Source organism: Mus musculus, chromosome 5 (genome assembly GCF_000001635.26).
Source record: "Mus musculus strain C57BL/6J chromosome 5, GRCm38.p6 C57BL/6J".
Taxonomy (NCBI): Eukaryota; Metazoa; Chordata; class Mammalia; order Rodentia; family Muridae; genus Mus; species Mus musculus.
Window position 1 is genome coordinate 54,046,613 of NC_000071.6, and position 18,989 is coordinate 54,065,601.

Consider the following 18,989-nt stretch of genomic DNA (forward strand, 5'->3'; position numbering starts at 1 on the left):
GAAAGGCACAGTGCTGCACACTGTGACAGGGAATGTGGAGAGCATGGAGCCAGCAGAGAACACAGGCCAGGCTGGTAACCTGGGAAGTGCTGCACACTGTGACAGGGGCTATGGAGAGCATGGAGCCAGCAGAGAGCACAGGCGAGGCTGGGTAGCCTGGGGTGAAGGGAGTTGGTCAGCCATGGTATGTCAGGGAGAAAGCCTAGTGCTGGCAGAGGAAACTGCAAACATGAGCTTCTTTGCCAGTGAAGACTTTATGTATTATTTTTTGCTTTATTCAGAATAGTCTTTAGATCTTTCTACAAGCAGGTCTTTTCTCTGAATGTTAACAACGCCTATTTAGTCAAGATGAAATAAATAACCACAATTTCTTATGTATACTTTATAATATGATAGACATTTCATATTTCCATTATCACTGTATTTAATGTAACTATTTGCCACATATGTTCTTGCCTGTGTGTGTCTTCATGGAGAACTTTGAAGAACCAATACAAATGTCACTTTTACCTTGAAGATTTTCTTTCTGTGGGCATACGCAAGGTTTTCTTCTTATTTATATACTACTCACAGATGTCTGCCATTGTATGGTTATCAAACTAACTTTTTTAAAAACTTATTGTGCATGTGGCTTTTGACCTAGAATCAGTCATTTGCTAGATAAATGATTTGCAGTTAATATTTAGCCTTGAATATTTATATACCTTTAAACCACTTAAGCATTAAGCCATTTAAGCCATTGAACATGACACCCATTGAGGCAGATAGTGAGACTATTCAAATTTGAGGTAAAGTTATGACACAAAATATTTACCACAGAGGTGTGGCTATTTCCCATTGCTAATCCCATTGCCAAATATCTAACAGAAGCAACTTAAGGGTTTATCCATTTTGGCTTGTGTTTTCAGAGGTCATGAGTTTACTACGGAGGAACAGGCCTAGTGGACTGTTGAGTGTGTAGTGATAGAGACTTAGGCAGTGGATCTAACATAGCAGTGGTCCAAGAAGCAGCAAGCAGGACTAGAGATAAGGTGTGGCTAACCTTTTGTAGCTCTTCCTAGTGACACATTTCTACCAGCCAGGCCCTGCCTTGTGCAGGCTCTGTGGTTTCTCCAAAGCTTGCCACATATGTGGGAATAGGAGTCTAAATTTAAGCTTGTGAGAGCAAAGTTCACACTTAAAAAGTTGTGTGTTCAAGAGAAATGTGAATTGAAGTGAGATACCCTGTCCAGAAGATAAGTAAGGTAGAAATTGTGTATGTTGGAGATTGGGAATGTCACTCTGGAACCTTCCTTCCCCACCGGACATAGATGCTTTTTGGATCTGTCAGTTGCTTTCTCAGTCAGGCAGTATCAGTGGTAGCAATACTCCTTTTCTAAGACTGCCGACACATTTCTTTATATACTTCGTACTGACTCTTGGATTTGGTGGCTTGAAGAGCTGGTTAAAATCCCAAATATTATGTTAAGATAGGTATGATCTTACTAATCAAGTTACCCATGAGTCATTTCCTCTGAAAGGTACAAACATAGGGTTAGAGATAATAGATTACATTTATAGAATGGCTTTGGTTTTCAATAGTAGAAAATTCTAACTAAAGGAAATAATTTTAATTCACTTAAGATGAAATAAGTAACTATTTTTACTTCAAAACACTTAAATGCTTCAGACAGGGCATTTGTCATTGAATACAGGAACACAAGGTGGAACTTAATGCTGTTGTTGGCTAAGCAGGGTCGGTCTGACTCTGTTGAAGCTATTTCCATTTCTTCAAATGTCAGGTGCTATCAGTGCAGAGAAAAGGAGAGAGTGTTGAGTATATGGAAGCAAAGCAATCTATCGTGCTGCACCATGACCTCTGAAAACACAAGCCAAAATGGGTAAACCTTTAACACAAGCTGGGGGTTCCATGGCCAGGATGCCTCCTAGTGTTGTGTGCCCAGCACCAGGCAGAGCCTGGCTAGTACGGGGGTTGTTTAATGAATGAATTCGTTAGATAAGAACCATGTTCCAGGTTAAAAAAATAATAATAAAATAAACTTTGTTAACCTATGACATAAAATTTATTGCTTTCAACTTATAATTAGTACAAGGAACAAAAGATAGATAAAACTATTGCTTTGGACTCATAAAGATAGATTAAACTATGCTTTGAACATGTTGAACTTGTAAAATAAAGGATAAGTAAAAACTACTTAATTACGTAGTGATTTTAATAAAAAATACCTCTCTTCATTGTAAAAAAAAAAAAAAAAAGAACCATGTTCCAGGTCTGGAGACATGTTTTTCACTAGTGCGTTTTGGGAGCCAAGGTCTTTGAAATTCTGATGGAGAAGAATTTCAGCTGTCATGTTTGAAACTATTACACTGTATTCATTACAGCCATGGATCTTATAGAGTAGACTGAATTTTAAAATAAGTCAGCTAATGTGATTTAAAGTGATCATTCTTGCTGAATTAACCTAGGAAACAACCGAGAACGAAATAAAATGAGACATTAGAGTAAAGCAATAGAGTTAAGAACTCATGACTTAAGATTTGTGAGCCTAAGTCCTACTTTAAGGAAATAGTATTCTTAAAAAAAAAAAAAATTGTAAACTGATGAGAACAGACACTACACTTGATCTTAGCCAGAGGCCCAGAAGGGGTTGAGACCCAGGCCATGAGAGAGAACCCATGCCTGACACTATTAATGATGCTCTGCTAGACTTGCAGACAGGAACCTGCACATCTGTCATTTGAGAGGCTTCTCCCAGCAGCTGATGGAAACAGATGTAGAAAGCCATAGCCAAACATTAGGCAGAGCTCGGGGAATCTCGTGGAAGAGGAGAGGAGGGATTAACGGAGCCAGAGAGGTCAAGGATACCATAAGAAAACTGCAGAATCAACTACCATGGGCTTACAGGGGCTCACAGAGACGGAACCACCAACCAGACAGCATGCATGGGAGGACCTAGGCCCTCTGCATAGATGTAACAAATATGCAGTTCATGTGGGTTCCCTAACAGCAGGAGCAGCTGCTCTCTGACTTTGCTGCCTGCTATTAAATCCTTTTCCCCTAACTGAGCTGCCTTGTCTAGTCTCAATAGAACATGAACTTAGTCCTACTACAACTTGCTATGGCAAGGCCAGTTAATATCCATGGGAGGCCCCTGATTTTCTGAAGAGAAAGGCAGGGGGAATGGAGGAAAGGGAGGTGAGAGGTGGGACTCGGAGGAGAGGAGGGAGGGGAAGCTTTGGTGAGGATGTAAATAAATCAATCAGTGGGAAAAATAATACTGTTTGTTGGGGAGTACATATGTGTTGGGAAGGGCACATATGCCATAGTGTTGTACGTTGTCAAGGTCAAGGGACAACTTTGTGGAGTTGGTTCTGTTCCACATTTGGGGGATCAAAGTCAGGTTGGGGATAGACTTCGGGGTGCCAGAGGACTGAAATCAGGACAGCAGACTTGCACAGCGAGTGTGCTTACTCACTGAACCATGTCATCTACTCTAAATTTAGGAAACAGTATTCTGTGTGGAAATGTAGATCACTGTTGCCATACTATTGATTGCTCCATCTTCCACAAAACCTCATATACTAGAATTGTCGTCATTACAGACCTACTGTGCTTGAATTCCTGTGCTTTTGTTGTGGCAGTTTCCCACAACTGTGCCTGTCAGCCTTGCCTTCGTTCCATTGATTTTACTGTGTCACTGGAGTGACCTCTTATGAGTCTGATTGCATTTGTCCCTCCTTGAAAACCCTTATTGACTTTGCTTAGTCCTTAGGTAAAATCCAAGTTCCCTAGAATGGAAAAGGAAAGGTTTAGACAACTGATATCCCTGCAGTCTCCTGACAGTGCCTTTCGTTTTTTCCTATGCTCTCTCTTCTCCATACAGAGGAACCCACTTGTGTGTATGTCTGATGTCACAGACTCTCTGTCTGTCACTGAACGTTTTCTTTCAGGCATGCTTCTCTCCCCTCAAGGCCATCAGCTGTAGGGCCTTTAAAATTTTCTAAATTCACTTCAAGAAAAGTGTATTGTCAACCCTATAGGCGGAACAACATAATGAACTAACCAGTATCCCGGAGCTCTTGACTCTAGCTGCATATGTATCAAAAGATGGCCTAGTCGGCCATCACTGGAAAGAGAGGCCCACTGGACACGCAAACTTTATATGCCCCAGTACAGGGTAACGCCAGGGCCAAAAAGGGGGAGTGGGTGGGTAGGGGAGTGGGGGTGGGTGGGTATGGGGGACTTTTGGTATAGCATTGGAAATGTAAATGAGCTAAATACCTAATAAAAAATGGAAAAAAAAAAAGAAAAGTGTATTGTCTTTCCTACTCTGGATTAGACTCTGTCCAAGTTCTCATAGCATACCATTTTAGTACTCTGTAGGCCATTGTAAACGAGAGAAATACATTTTCAAGGCCAGAAAATTCATGATCAGGGAGCTGGCTGGTAGGTCCAAGCATTCTGTTACATTGTCATGCTGGAAGAAGGAAGGGCAAGAGAGCATGAGGAGGGAGGAATGCAAGAAGGGCAAGTGAGGGCAGAAGATCAAAGTTAGCCTGGAGCTCCTCTTAGCAGGAACCTGCTCCTGAGGGCGGGCTCTTATGACCCAGCACCCTGTTAGGATCCTTCCCCAGTACTGTTCTCTGGGGATTATGTTTCCAGTGCAAGGCTCCTTTGGGGGTGGGGCGCATATTGAAATCATGACATCATGTAGCTAGCTAGTGTTCTTAATAGTTCTAATATAATATCAGAACCTGCCTGTCTTCTTTCTCTCTAGATTGTGAACTTTAAAAAGTACATCATACTTTTTAGCTTTCGAATGACTGCATTGTCTTTTTAACTTCTAATGTCAATCGTTGCCTTTCACGGGCATAGAAGCATCAGAATTAACCAGTCCTAAAATATTACTCAGCAAAATTCTAGTTGTTATAAACTTGTGATAAATGGAGGAATGTAGTCCCTGCCCTGTTTTTGTGCTTAGCTGAGCAGACAGATAATAATATACAGAGCTACCACAGATTAGTAGAGTACAGTATAAAGTGATGTTTTTAGGTAGAATGATCTGAGAATATGAATGGGAAAAGTTCAGATACATTAACGTTTCATAGCCACTTTTTGCTTTCCTTTCCCCAACTGCTTGCCCTTGCTACAATGTCTGTGGCCGTCACTAACTCATCTTATAATCTCTCTAGGATATGTTTAAATGTTTTTCTCTTGTTCACTGTTACTTTTCCAGTGCCTAATATGGCAGGTTACACAATAGATGACATTTATTTAATTGATGGACTGGACTTTGGAGAAGGAAGTATGTACTATGTAGTACTTGTGAAAGATTTTTATGAGCAAGTTAGACCTTGAAGTAGACTTTGATGTGTTTCTTTTAAATGAGTTAAGTTTTTAAAATGCAGTACATTCAAGTAAATAGTTACCCATCAGTAACTAGTTAATTTCAATCAGTCCAGGAATTGATTTTGAGATTGGATCTTGCTCTATAGCACTGGTTGTCCTAGCATTAGCAATGTCACCTAGATGTGTGACAATCCTGCCTGTGCCTGAGTACTGAGATTATAGACATGTATGAACATGCCTGGTCCAATTTTATCTGTATTTGCATTTTCCAGGTTATATGTTACTCTTAATTTTATCTTCAGACTTTATAGTCTGAGTAAGTACCTGGCCTGTTCGATTCCGTTTAGAGATGAGTGAGATAACTAAGACCACTGACATGTGGTTTGTTCACAGTTAACTGTGGACGGTTTACAACAGGGCCAGATTTTACTATTGATGCGATAACCACACTGTGGCAATGCCACAGATTATGTTAAACCTTAAAGTCACTGCATCTAGGAAGACCTCTGCTTCTACTGATATTATAGTTAAACCCTGTTTTAATGGCTTAGTAAAATCATAGCAGTATGTCTACCAATCTTTCAGTGTATCAGCCAGCACGTAGGCTGTGCGGAGGAGGAGTGCAGGACTGTCCTGCTTGGCAGATAGGCTTTTACTAGTCACAGCCTCAGAAGAGACCCTTTTGCCCACCGACCTTCAGCCTTTGCAGATCTTCATGTGGTTTATGCCCTCTAAATAGTGTTCCATTTTTATTAGTTTACTTTATTTTTATAGTCCTGGGGCTGAAACCCAGGGCCTCGTGCTTCCCGGGCTTTCTGTAGCCCGAGATCTCTAGTTTTAACAACTTGAATATAATCTTCTGTTTTTCTTGTATTGGAAGGGGTTTAACCAACAAACAGATATTAAAGAAAACATGAGAAATAAGATTTGAAAAAAGTCTCTTGAAAAAAATCTTGTTGATCTAAAAATGGACACATTTGAAAAGCCAGATAGACAGAAGCTTGGATTATGATAAATAGGAAACCGTTTTACACTTTCCTTCCTTCCTTGTTCTGAATGTTTCCACAGCATTTCATTTGAACTAAAGTGGGTTGTACAAAAGGAACCCTGTCCATTCCATGTTAACTTTTTCTTCTTAATACGAGCAAATCTCTTTTTCTTTAGAAATATTGGATACAAAGAGATCTTGAAAGATGAGGAAGTGTTAGAAAAATTGAGGTGTCTCTGCCTATTGATAATTGCATTACTTAGTTTTAGTCAGGTTTATTATATCTTTGATGTTCAAATGTATTCTGGTAAGACAAAAGTTCTTGGTCTTGTTCTGAAGTCTGATTCTTTTTTCTTTTTCGTTCCGTCCAGCTATAATCTGTGTTCTAGTGTGACAAGGTAACCTTGTCCTCTGCTTTGTTTCAGATCCCTGTATGTCGCTGAGTCCACCTTGCTTCACTGAAGAAGACAGGTTTAGCTTGGAAGCACTTCAGACAATACACAAACAGATGGACGACGACAAGGACGGCGGGATCGAAGTGGACGAGAGTGATGAGGTGGGTGGGGCTCTCTTCTTGCCCGCCTTCTCCTTCAGTCTCTGTTTCCGGATTCTTCCGGATGCAGTTTGGTTCTCAGTGCCTTTAGCTTTCTTTTTTAAGCTGTGATTTTGCTTATTGTATTTACATGGCTTTTCTGACTTCCTCTGCTTGCTTTTCTCACCACCCCTCTTCCTCCTTCCCCTTTCCTTTCCATAGTAATTGTGACTTCACAGATTGGTAGTTGTGGAATTTTCTTTTTTTGAGATGAGGGTGTGAAGTATAATAACTTAGGCTAGCCTTAAATTCTCCCAGGTTCTAAATCCTTAACCATAGCTGAGCCTCCAGACATGCGCAGTGTCCCCATGCTTCCTGGTTACACAAACTCCTCGTAGTCATGGCTTTCACAAGCACATGCCCTGCTCAGTGTCACTTCCCAGCGCTTCTATAGACACCACTGCAAACAGCCCTGTTAACAACGAGGAGTTGATTCCTGGGCTCAGCTGGGCAATGTTTTCGTTACTGTAGGGATGGGCTTTGGTCGTCTGTGGCAGTTGGCATATATTGCTATGATGTTTTCCTATATTTTATGATTTCTCTTTCTGTATGTCTGTCATCCAGGAGTCTGGGTGGGAGTTTATTACTGCCTGACAGCTGGCTTCCAAGTGGTAGCATCCCAGGAAGTCCTTGTGTAGGAGTGTTTACCGTGCCTCTAGTTGCCAGGGCTTGCTACTATCAGATTGGCAAAGGCAAGTCATGTGGATTAGCACAGTCTATGTGGGAAAAGAGTATTGCTACCTCACAGTGACAGTCTCTAAAGATTTATTTATTTATTTATTTATTTATTTATTTATGTTTTTTTTTTGAGACAGGGTTTTTCTGTGTAATAGCCCCTGCTGTCCAGGACTCAATTTGTAGACCAGACTGGTCTCAAATTCACAGAGATCCATCTACTTGCCTCTGCCTCCCAAGTTCTGGGATTAAAGGTGTGTGCCACCATGGCCAGCTTTTATTTATTTTTCGAAACCTTAATTTAATTACATAGTTCCCACCCCCCTTTTTCCCCTCCCTCTAAACTCTCCCATGTACCATCTCTTTCAAAGTCATGCCCTCTTTTTCTTTAATTGTTGTTACATAGTATGTGTGTAATGTGTGTGCTATGCATGTATGCCTGAATACATAATAAAACTTGGTTAGTCTGTATAATGCTACTTGTGTGTGTGTATGTATATGTGTATATATATGTATGTATGTATGTATGTATGTATGTATGTTTCAGGGCTATTTTGATGATCAATAGGTGTGCTATTCCCTTGGGAAGACTATCCCGAACTTAGCTTTCCTATAGTTCTTTGTCTAGGATTGAGGGCTCATGGGCTTGTTAGCATGTCTATTCATCTCATCTTTAGCTAGTCATATTGGTGAGACTTCATGGATGGTAGCTTCTGACATTTCTAGGACACATATTTTCACAGCAAACTGACCATTTCTAAGGTTTTTATCTATGGCTTAATCCGCTCTTTCTTGAGCCTTAGGTGCAGGAGTTATCTTGTTACTCACAGATGAGTATAGTCCTCACTCCTCATCAAGGAGACTTTGTCGCAGACAGAAACCATTACAGAAAACAACAGTGGATCAAAATGCAGAATTGTGGAGTCCAGTTCCAACTGATATATTTACAAGATGAGCTCAGAATTAAAACAAAAAAGACTGCTACACCTTCATCTAGCAGCCAGCAACTCATCAAGTAGATGTGGGCCTTTGTGAGTCTCAGCCCATCCGTGGGTAATGTTGACCTGCTTGATCTTATGTGGGTCTTGTACAAGCACCCATGGCTACTGCATCACTCCTCCCCGTTCTCTGGCTCTTAACAGTCTTTCTAACTTTCTATGATGGTTTTTGAGCCTTCAGGAGAGGGGCTGATAACAGTGTCCTATTTAGGGGAGTCTGCATTAATTGCTGCCCACTAAAGAGAGATGTTTCTTTTCCCAGAGTTGAGATTAGCACTAATCTATCTTTAAAAGCATAAATACTTAGAAGACAGTTTGACAATATATCCATTTAGCAAAACAAGAGTAGTAGGTTCCCCCTTAGAGACTGTGTCCTTCCTAATGTATACTCAGGTTTATAGCACCAGGCAAGAATTCACTTGTGGTGCAGGCCTCAAATCTAATAAGAAAACACTTGGTTACATCCACAATGCTGATGACATTATACACCAGTGGGCACATCTTGCCTGGCAGATCAATATTGTAGCATTTTGGGTCTAGCACAGTTGGGCAAAGTTACCACTGGGTAAGACATTTCTCTCCCAGAGGCCTGAATATTAGACCATGAAAACTAAGTAGCAAAGAGGAAGTTTGCGGGCCAGTTCCAGCATGATTTTTCTATGTCCTACATTGTGAACTCTTCAGTAATAGAGTCCAGAGATGGTGGGCAACCAAGAGTCAAGTCAGTCCTGTGTTGGTTCCCCCATATGACCACCTGACAGATTACTATGAGGAATTACAAATTACTTGTAATCTCATCCCTAGCGCTGAGAGTTTTAATAACTGATACCTTCTGGGAGGATCATTGTTAGCTCATTCAGGGTACCCCAGTTCATAAAGTCCTATGTTTAAAAAGTAGAGCTTAGGATTTTATTAATATGAAATTTATAGGAAATATTGTTTTCCCTTTTTGATAATGATATTTAAATATAAATGCAGTGGGCATTTATACTTCACTGGTACCTAAAACCATGTCGAAGTCCACCGTTCAGTACAGTAGCCGCTAGCTACATATAGTAGTTGAAATTTGAAAATGAGGCATGCTATTAACTGTAATAATTTGTTTAAGTGTGAATATTTGAGAAAAATAAAGTATGTACATTTGAAAAGTGGAGGCTTGGGAGAATGCTCAGTCTGCAGAATGCTTGCTGTGCAGACATGAAGACATGCGTCCAGATGCCCAGCACAGAGATAAGCTGAGCAGGACGGGCACGCCTGCGATCTCAGTGCTGCTGCGGAAACAGAATGATTTGGGCTCTTCCTGTCCAGCGTGTGTAGCTGAATTGTTGAATTCCAGATTGAGTAGATATCCTGTCTCAAAAAAATAGATGGAGACTCCCTGAGCATGGTACCTGACACTGGCCTTTGGCCTTCATGTACACATTGTACAGTAACTGTGCATGTATACACAAAATACTGGTTACGTATGTAAGATGATAATGTCTTGGACATATTAATAACATTAACTGTGGTGCTGAAATTAACTTCTTTTTGTTTAATGTGACTTTTAGAAAATTTAAAATTAAACATTTATATCCATTTTGTTTTGACAGTACTAGTATAGGGCTTAAATGAATGAGTTGTTAATTCTGCAGTTTTTGGGCTAGTTTGGTGTCTCCAGTTTTATAATTGTTCTTTAAAATAAAGTATCTCATTAAAAAAGTAAATAGTTTTGTAATAGGCCTCAATTAGCTATAATTAGGAAATTTTGTGAGTTTAATAAGAAGCCATAGTAAAACAAAAATAAAGTTTCTTGTATTTGGGGGATTTAGTGGCACTTTTTAAAAAAATTCAGAAGTATTTAGCATTTTATAATGCTTCACTGCTTTCTTATTTTGTATTTTGGTCATATCAGAAAACATTGATCAGTATAGTTTGTATTCATTCATATGATTTTGAGCTAATACTTTTGGGCCTTCTGCATGCCAGATGTCCAAATAGATGCTTGGAATAATCGATTGGGAACAAACCAGATGAAATGTGTGCCTTTGAGCTAACGTTCTGACAAGGCTTGCGAGAGGCTCATTTAAGAAACTCAGTGCTTAAGTGGAAAAGGGGATCCGGACAGGAAGATTGTGGGGAGGCTATATGTATGCAGTTTATCATCTTTTGGTGTCTATGGGTCAGAAACCGTAGTGCTGGAGAGGAAGGTGTATAATTAATTCTTACATTGCTGCCACCAAACTGGCAGAATCCAGTGAAGAGAAACAAGGCTTCTCTTGGCTCATGATTTCAAAAGTTTCATCCTGTTGGAGTAGGGAAATCATGATGGAGTGTATAGTGCTGGCCATTGTGTGGTGGAGACTCTTTATATCATGGGAGATAACAAAGCAGAGAATGGGACTGGAATCAGGCCGTGGGTATAACCTTCAACAGACATAACTCAATAGATGGCTCTCCCACCTCCTAATGCTTACACAATTTCCCAGAACAGTCCACCAGCCCATGAGCAAGTGCTCAGAACATGAACCTGGGCAAGACATTTTAGATTCAAGCCCTAGTAGTGTGTTATCTGACTCTAGTTCTCTTTTACTCTGCTGGTGATGTACCTGCTAGTGTTACACAATCCAAAAGTCTGCTGCAGGGCTTGAGGGGAAACGGTATGTGAGGGATAGATCCACTAAGATCCTCCTCATGTGTTCTCACATTGTTCTCATGTGTTCTTGTTTACTTGGTGTTAGGCCATTTGGCTCTCTCCATAGGGCCTTGTAAAATATCACTGGCTTCCCCCAGAGCAAGTAGAAAGAGCTCTAAGCAGAAGAGTTGGGTCCCTATGAGAAGGACCAGTAACATAGAAGTAGTCACAGACTTTTATCTTTTTAAGGAGTCTTTTTTTCTGAAAGTATGAGTGCCTGGTTCCCATGGAGGCAAGAACAGGGTACTAGTATTAGCATCAAGGTTGGCAGTAAGCTGCCATGTGGGTGCTGTGGACTGAACTTAGGTTTCTCTTCAAGAGCATCAAGTGCTCTTAACTGCTGAGCCTTCTCTCTAGCCCATTTGTATTTCATCTTGGAATGATGGTCCATTGTCTTTCTTTTAGCCTGCTTGCTGGAACTTAGATACTGTCCAGGCTGACACTCAAGAAAGGAGGTTAGGAAAATAGATTGGAAGATTCCTATCCTATTGGGGCCACCGTGGGTGCTGCTTAACACAGCTTGTCTCTTTCCTGCCAACTGCAAATGTTCAGTAGGAAGCTTCCCCACATGATTATAAAGCATTGAAGTAGTACAATTATATCAGTTCCTTCAAAAGGCCTCATTTTAAAAATGATACATAATCAAACTTTTCAAAGCCAGCTCTTTCATAGGATATATTTAGATTTTTAAGGAATGATGTGTGTGACTAAAAGTTATCTGAGAAGTAGTGGGGCTGTAGAGATGGCTCAGCAGTTAAGAGCTCTGACTGATTTTCCAGAGGTCCTGAGTTCAATTCCCAGCAACCACATGGTGGCTCACAACCATCTGTAATGGGATCTGATGCCCTCTTCTGGTGGGTCTGATTTAATGGTGTGTGTGTTAATGTTACCATGTCCTCAAAGACCTTAGACGTAAGGAATGACCCACAAAAGCATCAGTTAAGCCTGATGGTCCATGAGTACTGAGAAGGTGAGATGCCAATGGAAATAGGAAAAACGCTGGTAGGCCAGTAGATGCTGTACCTCAGGTGGATGGGAAGAACACGCAAGAGTTCCTAGCCTCTAGAGTTCTTTAGTTTTGTTCACATCTGTTCTTTAAAACAGAAGTCTTACTGATGGCAAATGTTAAGAGAGCTTAGGACTAAAATTGTAAATCACTCAGTGTTCCTGATAGCTGGGAAAATAAGGAGCTGTGGGAAGCGGACAGTAGCTTTGCCTGCATGCATGTCTCCAAACTATTCTTGTTTCACCTCTCTCATTATAGGAAGGAATTTCTGCATATGTACTCTCAGATACAATTTTAAATATCTATATTTTAATACCGTGTGTATATTAGATGTTAAATAGGTACATATAAACTATTTACAAGTGTTAAAAATGGGATACAGTTGAACATCTCTGTCAACTGCATTAGATTGCATATCCCTCTGTGAGAGGTCTGAACAAGTTCATGGTATATGTCGCATAGTCTGCTCACATTTTTGTAAGAGCAACCAAGTCTGAAAATCTTTTAAGGAAGTGCAGTCAGAGGCACTGCTGTGTTTGCAGATTTCTTGAGAATCTCATGTTGATAGCTGTGATACCTACAAGAAATGGCAGAGCTCAGTTATCTATATACCAACCTAGAAATGCATATGTGTAAGGCTGAAAAGGTAGATGTTTTGATATGGGAGGATATCACTGAACTATATATTCTTTTTTGAAAAGGAGCTTTCCCCATAAATTTGTTCCAATAGCTATTTTAGGTGTAAATTCTATAAAGTTTTAAATTTAATTCATACTGAGAGAATAAGTGTCTTAATCAATAACTCTGAGGAGACCCTAGAAATAACGTGTGAAATGCTGTAGGTAGGATACCTAGGAAGCTAGGTGAGAGGGATCTTTCAGGCTATTCTGATATCAATGACTCACAGAAATGTGCTAATCACCAAATAGTAATCCTATCATTTTTGTTACTTCTTTGATCATTTGTAATTTAACTGGAGTTCAAATTATGAAGAATGATATGGGTCCAAGTGTGTGTTTGGAAGGAGGTAGGGAAAAAGCTTGGGCACATGTATATGTTATCTGTCTTTACAGAGGAAAGAAGGAGAAAGCTCTCTGTAGCCAAATCCCAGGGCCTCACAGTAGAAAAGAAGTAGATAAAAAGGGAATTGGCCCAGTGGGGAGAACCTACTCTACAGACCAAATCATAGAATGCTCCCTAGAAACCTGGCAGTAGCTTGACACGTGTTCTCGAGCAGTGCCCAGCCCTGCTGAGCCACAAGTCTGGGTGGAACCAAATGTTCGGTTGTGCCAAGCCCTTTGATTGTGCTATCTGATGAAACCTGAGAGTCATTTCAGGACACTGATAGTAGCAGAGGAACTTTATATCTTAACTTGGTGCTGACTCAGCGTCTCGGTTTTACTTGTCATTATTGCATCCCTGGAGAAACAGCCCAGGGCTCAGTCTTCCTTGTTCCTGGGCAGCGCTTTGGTCATCTGCAGAGTGCATGACCTCACTGCTATGAAGGTCTGACAAAAGACCCTGCTTTCCCCTTGTTCTGGTTGATTTTGCTTTTCATCAAAGTCCATCTTGAAATTTTCTAGTACTTTCTGTTAAAAAAAATGTGGACCTATAAAAGAGCTAGGTTTATATATTTCTGGAGAAAATCCTTGATATTTCTGAAGTAGGGTGGTTCACAACCTAGATGATTAAAAAGCATTTTGTAAATTACTGACTCAGATCTTAGTGAAATGGTCTAGTACTTTTCTACTTATACCTAGACACTTTAATTTCAATTGTAAAATTCCTATCCTGCTCCAGTGTTGTTTAGTTGAGTACCTGGCCTCTTGATGTGTTATTGTGACAGGTGTAGAACTCATCTCCTGAACTCCCTGTCTTTGAGATTCCAGCTCATTTGCCAACTACTTTTGAGTTAATGACATTTAAAGAACTGATGCCCTTTTAGAGTCTGCCCATGCTCCAGTGGATGGCCCCTCACCCACACACATACTGGTAGCACAGGATCCAGTGGCTTTAAAAAAGGCTGCATGAGGTTGGAAGAGAAAAGTGGTGGAAAAAGTATATGGAAGGAGTTAGAGGGGAAGGAATTGGGGGTGGTTATATATAGGTATGTGTGTGTATGTGTCCGTCCATCCGTCTGTCAGTATATGAAATTCTCAAACAATATATTAAAAAGAGAAAGGGAAGGCGGGCGTGGTGGTACACACCTTTAATCCCAGCACTCAGGAGGCAGAGGCAGGTGGATCTCTGAGTTTGAGGCCAGCCTGGTCTACAGAGTGAGTTCCAGGACAGCCAGGGCTACACAGAGAAACCCTGTCTCCAAAAACCAAAAAAAAAAAAAAAAAAAAAAAAAAAAGGAGCAGATTCTCGCAGAGTATTTCTTACTGTGACTATGTATGTCCTTCAAAGCAATTACTGTAGGGGAAAAGACTCTCTGTAGTCCTTTTGTAGAAGGTAGTCCCTGGTTCTTCCTCCCAGCCCCATGTTCCCAGAAATAAGACTCAGACTCAAAATATATTTACAAATTTACCTTGGCCATATAGGTAGGCTCTTCTCTGACTAGATATAAGCTAACATATCCCATATATTCCAGCCTATATTCTACCATGGGGCTGGTTCCCTGTGCTCAGGTGCCATCCCTTCAGCTCATCACATCTTCCCAGCAAGTCTCCCTGTTTCCTTCTCTCCTCAAACCCTTTCCTCTCCTGGATGTTCCACCTCTACTTCCTGCATAAGCCATAGACCACATGCTATTTAATCGACAGGCGATGCATCTGTCCAATACACAAGATGTTCTCTCTATGGGTATATTTGTTTCTGTTTCTGTCATAACCTCTCCCATACAGTTCTGACTCATTGCAGCAGGCTCTTTCTTGCAGCTGCATTAGCTACAGGCAATTTAAGAAGCTCCTTTCGTATTTAATAGTAAAGTTCATGTAGACTAAATTTGCCCTTCTAGTTAACTAGGAACTTAAACACCATTGTATAGTTATTGCAGAACAATGAGCTTAAAATGGCAAATACAAACTCAATAAGAGTGGCTGTAAGATGTGTTGAAGAAACAAGTATTTCCCAGAATCGTATTTTATGGCATCAAAGAACAGTAAAACATTAAACTCAGTACATTTGCCTCTTTCTAGGCATGACAACCTTGTTTTAACTGGGAAATCTCTTTTGCTATTTCTTAAATTCTTTCAATTTAACTCAAACCACATGTTAATTATACATTTTCATATAAAACAATTTTACATTCCTGTTCTGTTAATTTTTAATTTCCTTCAATAAGAATTTCCAACTCGACAGCTACAGACTGGCAGGGGCAGAGAGTAGGAGTGAATCTCGGCTGTGCATCTGGCCGTGACAGTCGCAGCCTGTCTGTACTGCTGGTCCTGTTCCTCTCCTCCTCCTCTGAGGATGCTCAGGACCACAGCATGGCATTGCATTTACGTAATTCTCTTCTGGAGAGTTTAGCACACTTTTGCATATTGCTTGATTTTCTGGAAGATGTCTGACTGTGAGTGTGTACAGAACATATTCCGTGAATGATACAGCGATGGCTTAGTGTAACATTATCATCATTAGTCTTACATTATTGCTACTATAGAGTGGCAGATAGGGTTTTTGTCCAAACTTAGATACTTTTAAGGGTGAAAGTCAGTACTGTTAATAATTACACCAAGATAGCAGGTGTAAATGAAGTCTTCCTGCAGCCCAGGGCCATGTTATTATATTCACCATATGGCTAATCATAATTCTGCTTTATGCTGTACTTAACTCTTTAGTGTTTACCCCCTTCCTAAGTTGTTATAAATTGCTCTAAGTATTACACCAATCTTTGTGTTATTAGAATTTATATAATTACTCAAAGCCTGTTAATATGGTTCAGTTTTCTCTAGTTACATGAAAGACCTATGCAGAAAGTTAATTGTGTGTGTAGATCTGTCTGTGCATGTGTGCAGTTGCACATACATTTGTGTGAGCATATGCTTAGAAATTAAAGGAACCCTTGAATATTATTTCTTAGGAACCATCCATTTTGTTTTATTTTGAATTAAAATAATATTTTGTGTTACTAGAGCTCACCAGCTAGGTTAGGCTAGCACCAGAGATCTATTTTCCAGTAGCAGGATTACAGTAACAAGCTATCATGTGTGGCTTTTGTTAAGTGGCTTCTGGAGACCAAAATCAGGTACTTGGAGCATCTCTTACCACAGAAAGGTTAAATTCTTTTTCCCCGACTTAATGTTGTTATTCTTAAAAATTCTTTAGAAACAATATAGCTGCATAATTTTTTCTCTAGCAAAACACTATTCATTAATCCTTTCATAGACTTTATAATTTTGTAGTTTCTTAGATTCCCCAAATTTATTATCTTGATTTCTAAAAATGTCTTTATCATATTGAGGCCTGAATGGTGTGTGTGCCTAATGTTCATGTGTGTATATATTTGTATGTTGATATGCAGCATGATTTGATACACTTTATAAGTATGTCCTAACACTTCATTTAAGTACTATTAGAGAGGTATAGCCATTTTGATGTTTTGATTTTTGTTTTACTCTCTTTTTTTTTCTTTTTCTTGGCCCTATAAGAGTTTAACAAATGCCTGTTATTTTGTCATTCAGTTAAACAAGATAGACCGAATATTTTGAAGTCTTGTTTATATGTAGTACTATGTATGTATAGGGCAGTATGAAACATGAATATAAATATCAGTGAGTTTACCATCATATGATGTTATAACTATGTAATAAGAGGTGCATTAAGACAAATTATGTATTAGGAATTTGAATGAACCATGGAAATGGCCTGTGCTTTAGAGAAAATAATTCCTGTCTGTTTAGGGAGTGTCAGGCAAAGCTTGGTATAGAGCCTGTGCTGGACCTTGTGACATAAATGGCTGTAGTGTTCACAGGCTGGATGACATCTAGGACATTCTGTGGTGGTAAGGAAAGAATGATATGCTGAATTTTCCTAGGCAAAGACTAGAACTGCAGAGAACTGGATGTTACTCTTCATTCTTTCAGTCTGCAGTCTTCTCTGCTTTCTTGCACCTCCAGTGTATGCATTCTGCGGGATGTTTGTTGATGGCCAGTGTATGTATTCTGCGGGATGTTTGTTGATGGTCAGTGTATGTATTCTGCGGGATGTTTGTTGATGGTCAGTGTATGCATTCTGCGGGATGTTTGTTGATGGTCAGTGTATGTATTCTGCGGGATGTTTGTTGATGGTCAGTGTATGCATTCTGCGGGATGTTTGTTGATGGTCAGTGTATGTATTCTGCGGGATGTTTGTTGATGGTCAGTGTATGCATTCTGCGGGATGTTTGTTGATGGTCAGTGTATGTATTCTGCGGGATGTTTGTTGATGGTCAGTGTATGCATTCTGTGGGATGTTTGTTCATGGTCAGTGTATGTATTCTGTGGGATGTTTGTTGATAGGTTTCTTTCTCTTTTTACTTTCTAGAAGTTTCACATAGGCCCATGGATTTAGTTATCTTTTCCATGATTATTAAATTTGGTTTTCTCTCTAGAACAATGGTTCTCAACCTTCCTAATGCTGTGACCCTTTAATACAGTTCTTCATGTTGTGGTGACCCCTCCCCACTCCCATCATAAAGTTATTTTTGTTGCTATTTCATATCTGTAATTTCCTTCATCATGTTTTCTCTTTTGCTTTTATCTGGCTTATATTAGTTACATAGGTACAAGAGGTGATTGAAGAAAACTGATCTCTTTCTTTAGGGTATTACAAGTTTCCTATAAAAAAAAACACAACAATTCCTCATTACTGATTTGCCATATTTGAAGAGATGGTCTCTGGTTACTACCCTGAACCGAAAACACAAGTGGCAAAGACACTAGCTATTGTACTTTGTTGCAAATTAATGAAATCTTTTAAAGATCAATTTTCTTAAAAATACTGAGAGAAGAAAATACCTTTTTAGCAGATACACGTCTGTCTTTATGAGAAAAGGTGCCTGATTTTTGAACATTTATGGTATATATATTTGTGTGCACATGCGCATGTGTGTGTATGCATGCACACACACCAATCACTGCAAGTCAATGGAAGTCAGAACACAGTTTGCAAGAGTCAGTTCCTTCCTTTCATCATGTAGATTTCAGGGGGAACACAGTTCAATGGGATTGGTGACAGTTGTCTTTTCTCACTGAGCTGTCTGTCTGGCTTCATGTTTCTTCAAATCTTGATGACATAGGTTCTTTGTAAAAAAATGTATCCTTTGAAAGTTACATACATACAATATTTTGATCTTATATCACTACCACCCTCCAAGACCCCCAGTACCCCTTACATTTTGATGCACATTTTACATACAACTTAGCAGAGAGATTTTACTTTAATTGTTTCTGAATTTTGAAAAACAAATACACCTTTATATTGGTACATGGCATAATGGCATAAAAAAACATACAGACCTGTGTACCTGTGAATTTGAAATACAGAACATTTGACCTTCACATTATTTTTTTGTAGAAGACAGCAGTGATACAGTTATGTAATCTTTTATGTATAGTTGGGTAGTAATTTTTCTCTAACTCTGCAATCAGATCTCATTTCCCATGCTTTTTGATGTGTTTAAAGCCTGCCAGTGATCTGACCCTGACCAGAGATGTTAGGATTGCCTTATTGCCAGAGGCCATATAGCCATTAAAAAGATCACAGACTTGATGTGTGTGCACTG

At 39.7% G+C, this 18,989-nt stretch overlaps 1 protein-coding gene and 1 pseudogene across 3 annotated transcripts in view; one reads left to right on the plus strand and one right to left on the minus strand.

The window, feature by feature from the left end:
* The window catches only part of Stim2 (stromal interaction molecule 2), a 122,535-nt gene that overhangs the window by 48,090 nt on the left and 55,456 nt on the right, over positions 1 to 18,989 (plus strand). For all 3 annotated transcript variants that reach the window (NM_001363348.1, NM_001081103.2, NM_054083.2), the window contains exon 2: positions 6,764 to 6,894. In NM_001363348.1, the coding sequence (NP_001350277.1) occupies positions 6,764 to 6,894 (131 nt within the window). The remainder of the gene's footprint in view (positions 1 to 6,763; positions 6,895 to 18,989) is intronic.
* On the minus strand, positions 2,512 to 2,649 carry Gm52846 (annotated as a pseudogene).